Source organism: Stegodyphus dumicola, chromosome 7 (assembly GCF_044657685.1).
Source record: "Stegodyphus dumicola isolate Sdum_Otavi_A_Nest chromosome 7, ASM4465768v1".
In the NCBI taxonomy this organism is placed as follows: Eukaryota; Metazoa; Arthropoda; class Arachnida; order Araneae; family Eresidae; genus Stegodyphus; species Stegodyphus dumicola.
In genome coordinates, this window is record NC_140774.1 from 29,330,666 (window position 1) to 29,337,073 (window position 6,408).

Sequence of the window (6,408 nt, forward strand, 5' to 3'; positions counted from 1 at the left end):
AATTTAAGTGCTGCAAGGTTATTTAGTGCTTAAGCTAGAAAAAACTCACTAATCGTTGCGGTAAATAAATGAAAATGACATCTTGAGGTGAGAATATTTACAAGATATTTTGCTATGCAGATATAACAAATAAACCTTGTAGAACGATTAAATATTTACTGCAGAAAGAAACAAATCTACAACTCGACAGTATTTCAATTCAGGACCTTCTGATTTCTAGTTGGACATGCTTTCCGATTGCACCCCTAAAGCGCATGGTAAGGAGGGAGAAAAATCCATTACGTTGGCTCACTTTTAAAGGAAGATTGGGCAATAGGAGATCGAGTAACCAAATCAGGGTGGAAAGACGAAACACTGTAAATGCTCTTGCCGAGATTCGAACTCCAGGCCTCGACTGCTAGTTGAATGGGCTTCATCTGTGAGGCTGTAGAGCACGAAACACGGTTTTCTGGGCCGGAACACTATCACATGTTAGCAAGACAGTTGAAAACACAGAATGGAAAATAAGTAAAAGCAGAATGCATTTTAGATGTTATTTCAATTGTACAGTAAAAAAGAAAGCAAAATGTTCGCAATAAAATATGTTCGTCGATGTCGATGCTCGAATAGTAAAAAGCACAATAGATCATGGGGGAAGGGAAGACTTAATTCAGAAACCATACGTTTAGAAAGGGGTAACTAAAAAATGATAATTAGGGGGAGGAGCAATACAAGAAACAAAACAAAAAAACAAATGAATTCAGAATCACTCTAAATGATCAAAAATGGCACCAGGCCGTCTTCTGTTAACCAGTCGAATGTGCTTACTTCAAAAACATTTCAAAACGTGAGCAGCAATAAATCATTTTGGACAAATTTTAAGTGAAACAGACTCTTAGTAAGTCTCAAGCAGAGGGGCTCTAATAGACAGAAAAAAGTTGAAAGAAGGTGTGCCCTTAAAGACAGTTACCTAACGGTTTTATGAAAGAGAATTTCGCACTCGAACAATAGCACCTTCCTCGTCATTTTCCACTTAGGCCGTCCAGTCTTTTTCCAGGTACACTAAAATTAAATTACGTTATTGTCTATTTAATATAGTATTAATCATTTTTTGCTTTGCATTTATTGAATTTTCATTGGTTTTCGGTTATGAACTTTAGCGCAAAGTACTGTCTGTAGTCCAGAAACAAATTAATCCATTTAGACTAATTCCTATAGGGAAAACTGTTTAGTTAAGTTTCGGTTACTAAAAGGCCTACAGGAACGAATAAATTTCACGAATCTGGGTTTCGCTGTATTTATGTAATGCCATTTTCAATTGCTTTAGGATAGAATGAAACAGATTTCCGTTTTCTTGCAAATGAAAAACATATATATGCATATTCATATAAAGATCATATGACGAGTTAAATGTACTGGATTAAACTAAGCTAATCCCTGGTACTGAATCCCTTGAACTCATTGCACAGTTTCCAGATATCCATTTACGATGATCCACGTTGAGTATTATTAATGCACGTTTCAAGTGTAAACTGTAAGTTCTTACAAGAAATTCAGATTTTTTATTGTTGCAAATCGCACGGCTAAAACTTGGAACGAAGTTTAGAGCTTAACATTAATTTAATCTTGCAAAAAATTACCTTCAGTAACTTGAAATTTCTGTGGTTAATGAGGTAGTAATATCGCGTTCAATAAAACTTTTCCCATTTCAAAAGCTTTCAGCTAGTTATGATAGTAATGAAGTGAAACTGATAGAAGAAAAGCAGTTAAGATCTGGCAGTTTTATCATTCAGGAATTATATTGACGTAAGAGCGTAGAAAAAGACAAAAGAGAAAAGCGGAGAGGAACCTAAAGGTGAAAGTAAAAACGCAAGAGTGACCATGTAGATGGAATGCAATAGTAATTTATGCTATCCATATATTTATTATAATTTACAGGGTTATTCTCCGTATTTTAAATTATGGCATAAATTAAAATGCATAATTACGAATTCAATACATTCCCATGACTTCAAAAACCAAATTCATCAAAAATAGGGAGTTTTATTTGCTAATAGGTAAGGCACTCGTTTTATGATGAAAGCGTGATACCGTATTACAATTGTGAAAGAATTACTCTTTTTTAGAGTTTGGAATTTGGTATTTTTTACACCAGCAATTTGAAAGCTGAGCTTAAAACGGCGAGAAAATTTAGGATCCTTGTCCTGAGCTAAAAAAGAGTGAAAGAGAACATTCAACTTCTCAAATCTGCTCTAGAAATGCCGCACTTGGTTAAAACACTTCTCCAAACAATTAGCATCACAATGCAAGGCAAAACCATCCAAATCACATTATTACACAAAATCATCCGAAGCAGAAGCCCTTTTCACGACATTGTATCTTAAATTCTCTAAGTAATAGTTCAATTTGTAACAAAATTATCAGAAATAAATTTCCTATTAAAAATAGAAAAATTTGAAAAGCGAGTAAGATTTTCTTACCTTATCTTAATTCCAGTTCCTTACCTTATCTTATCGCAATTCCTTATTTAATTACTCTTTTATGATATGGAGTTTACATTTTGCATTTATGAAAAGTCTATAAGAAACCCTAACAAGCACCTGCCTTTCGTTTTTTCTCTTTACTGTTTATAAGAAAATTTCAATTCCTTTAATGATTTCAAAGGAGATTTTAGGAAGTAATTTTAAGAATTTATCAATAATAAATGCAAATATTATAATTACTCGTATATACAACTACAATACTTTGAAAATGCATTTTTTGATTTTCCGCTCATACTCTACAATGTACATTATTTCCCTTTATTATCTAATAATAGGCATGTTCATAAATAAGGGAAGAATTATGACGTAAAATGAGATTCAAAATCGATCAAAATTTATATTTAAAACAAGAACTTGCTACTTTCACAGTTCTTTGAAAGGTGGTATTCTTTGTTGCTTTATCATAGATAACTCTTAAAAAAACGAAGTAACTTATTAATTGCTCTCAAACACTTGCTGAAATTTAAAATACACAGAAGAAAGTACTATAGCGTGTATGAGATATGAAATACCAATTATAAATTTCCAAAAGCTAATCGCGTTTTGATGTTCTCTTAAAATATTTTTTTAATTCTTCTCAATTTGCTTTCATTGCTTGATGAGTGTGTTGTCTGAGATAGACAAAAATTACATTTAAAACGTTTTTACGCATAAAGAAAATCTCAGTCATGTTAAAATTGCAGACGAAAAACTGACATAGTAAATAAGCAAAGTAAACTACACATTTAGGATTAAATGTATGTTTTTTAGTTAATTCCTTCTTTTGTAAAGATAAAATGTATTTCAAAAACATGCTTAGATTGGTGAATTTTACATAAAATATATGTTCTTAGCAATTACAGATATTTGATATTTTGGTTTCGGAGTACATATTTATAATATCACACTGAATAACTCCGACCATGGCATAATGTAACAATATTTTCACGTGAAAGCCGCGCATACGTAAAAAGAATATTGAATTGCTTCATATTAAAACGCAGCATGTCATATGATAAATAAAAGGTGAGAGAAAAAGGCTTTTTGATCCAAGCGAATTTTTTTTACTTATAATTAACTTTTTCTCATTTAATTGTATTTAACTTCTAAAATTTTACTGAATTCAATGCTTAATCCTCCAATAACTCATAACCCAGTGAGTTTACATGTAGCTACTGTAATGTTTGTTTTTTAACTACACTATTGTATCGCAGGGAAACACAAGAATACAAATAGCCCCATTTTAGAATTCTATAGTGCTTGTAATTTAGAATTAAGTTAAGATATATCGTCTTATAATATTCCTATTGTTGATTTCTGAAATTCTAATGAAAAATGATTAAAAGCTCTGTTCTAAATATATTTTGTAACTATGTAATTATAACTATCTATCTCGAAGAAGATTAGAGAACAAGTCTGCAAGAATTTATTTTAAATAGACCATATGCAAATTTTTTTGAAAAACAAAGCTATGAATGCTACTGTGCATTCTAAAAGAATCAGCTACTAATTAATGGAGGTAAGCTTCTCAAAGGAGAAATTTATTCTTTTAGAAGGACAATGCAAATTTATAAGGTAGGATCGAATAAGAGATGTTCCATTTGTGTTTCAGCTAGTAATAAAGCACAAATTTTAAATTGACGAAACTTATAAATACTTAATTTGTTTTAATGAAAGACCAAATTTATTTATAATTATAAATAGTTGTAATGACCTCAGTAATAAAACTTCACAATCTGTGCGATAGTATTCAGAGTGAAGGGTCCGAAAGTTCGAGATCTGTCACGTTCTGACCAGTGTCATCAACATTTCAGTACTACTTTAAACAAAGATACACAACTTACAGATTGTGAAGGTAACTGAAGGCTATAATTATCGATTACTGTAAAAATTTTTGATTGCTGTTGCAAACGATAATTAAAATCTATAATTAATTATTATTAACGTATTACTGTAAATCGTATAATACAGTAAACAGTAAGAGTTTGTTATTACAATTTATTTTGTAATATGTAACAATATTGTAAGCATTAAAGATTATTAATACAAATAATTTTGGAAACATTCAAAAATTAATAATAAAATTTATTTGGTAAACATTTAAAGATTATTAATACAATTTATTTTCTAAACATTAAAAATATATTAAGACAAGTTTAACATACTCATCTGCTATGTACATCTGGCTATGTATGCCTAAATTTTAAAATAAATTAAAATAACAATATAAAAAATATAGGAAATTTTTTTATTTATTGTTTAGAAATCACAAAACTAATATACGAGTTTCGTAAGTCTCAATTCCTTTTATTTATTTGTTTAAATGATTATGATAAGGATGTTCTTCTGTCTAACGAAAAGGGTGCTTTTGTGAAAGACACTCTAAGAAAATTGGATCGCATGATGTTACCTATGAAGAAGGCACGAAAACATGATGCAGATAGCCTGTCTGCTACGATATGAACTCAGATCGAAATCTTTTAATCAACGGTTTTAAACCATTCGGCCATCCTTTAGATTCTGAGAGAAGCATATGCATGTGTTCAAAGTATCTAAAAGTGAGTTAAAAGCACTGAAAAGAAGGACCGGTAATTAAAAAATCTGCTGTAGATCGTTACAGTTAGTCTACATTCAGAGTACTTACAACGGCATCCAAAATTTAGTGGTATAAAAATCACTTACATCTGAACAGTGAAGCACACACACACACACACAAAAGATAATATACGTCCAAAGGGGCATTTTTTAACATTTTGTCTATTACTTGTATTTATTAAATATTACATTCTTTGCACTTAAACCATAAAATTCAATTCAAGAGCAATATCGCAAAATGGTTTTAAATTAAGCATATCTTTAGAATTTCCAATACAGAGTCTCGCGCGCTGGAGATAAAAATGTTTTTTCTGTACAACGTTGCCATTGTTCGCTTTGACATCCTTGAGTTTGTTAATCAAAAATTCGTTAAAGTTTTACAAAATATGAAACGATAATAAAATAAATTCCAAATTTGGGCTTCTACATGCCTATATTCGCAGTAGGATTACGTTTCAAAATTCGATAGCTCTATGTACCGTTGTTTTATCACAGCGCGAGAAATATACATACATTTTTGCAGATTTTTCATTATTTAATTTCTTCAAATATAGTGCAGGACTCTAACATTTGGTGGCAACAGTTTGAAAAGTGAAACGGACATTTACAGTGAACCAGCGCAAAATCGAAAAACGAAAACAATAGTCCTTCAGTGACAAAGACTAAAAAAAAAAATAAATAAATAAATAAAATAAAATAAAATAAATAAAAAAACGATATATTACTATCGACAACTTTCTTAAAAATGCGTTTTATGAAAAAGGTAAATTTTGAATGAAAAAATTAAATAAATCAATTCAGAAATAAAAATAAACGAGAAGTTTTTCTTATACAAGTAAATTAAAAAATTAAGAATTCAAAATCAAATTACATACCCAGTGCCACAAGCAATGAAAACGACGCTATTGCAAAAGCTGCCTTCATTCTGGACTTTAAAAAAGAGACACGGTGAGCACACCTGTTGGGAGAAAAGATTAAGAGAGAATGAAGTGAAATTCTCTGCACTCTTCCTTTTCAGCGATTCCCTTCAGTGATGATGCGGTATGGAGCGGAAGTTGAAATATCCCGTTTATCCAGTCTCCGAAGGTTGCTAGTCATTCGGTAGGTTGCCATATTAAAATGCGCATCGGATATTTCTGATTTCTTCCCATTGTGAGGGCAGCAGTCCTTTGTCCTTTGCGGCAGGATTTTGAAATATTTGCTCTTTTCACGGTTCTGCGAATTTGAACTCAAATATTTTCTGCCACACCCGATTCTGTTTACATGAATAGTAATAATTATGAATACAATAAGTCTGGAGCTAAAATGTTTG

The 6,408-nt window shown here is 30.9% G+C and overlaps 1 protein-coding gene across 1 annotated transcript in view; it reads right to left on the reverse strand.

Annotated features, from left to right (window-relative positions):
* The window catches only part of LOC118181683 (protein obstructor-E-like), a 44,815-nt gene extending 38,683 nt beyond the window's left edge, over window positions 1–6,132 (reverse strand). Inside the window, exon 1 of the mRNA XM_085820029.1 lies at window positions 5,972–6,132. Coding sequence (XP_085676155.1) covers window positions 5,972–6,020 — 49 coding nt within the window. The 5' untranslated portion in view covers window positions 6,021–6,132. The remainder of the gene's footprint in view (window positions 1–5,971) is intronic.
* Window positions 6,133–6,408: the final 276 nt, after the last annotated feature.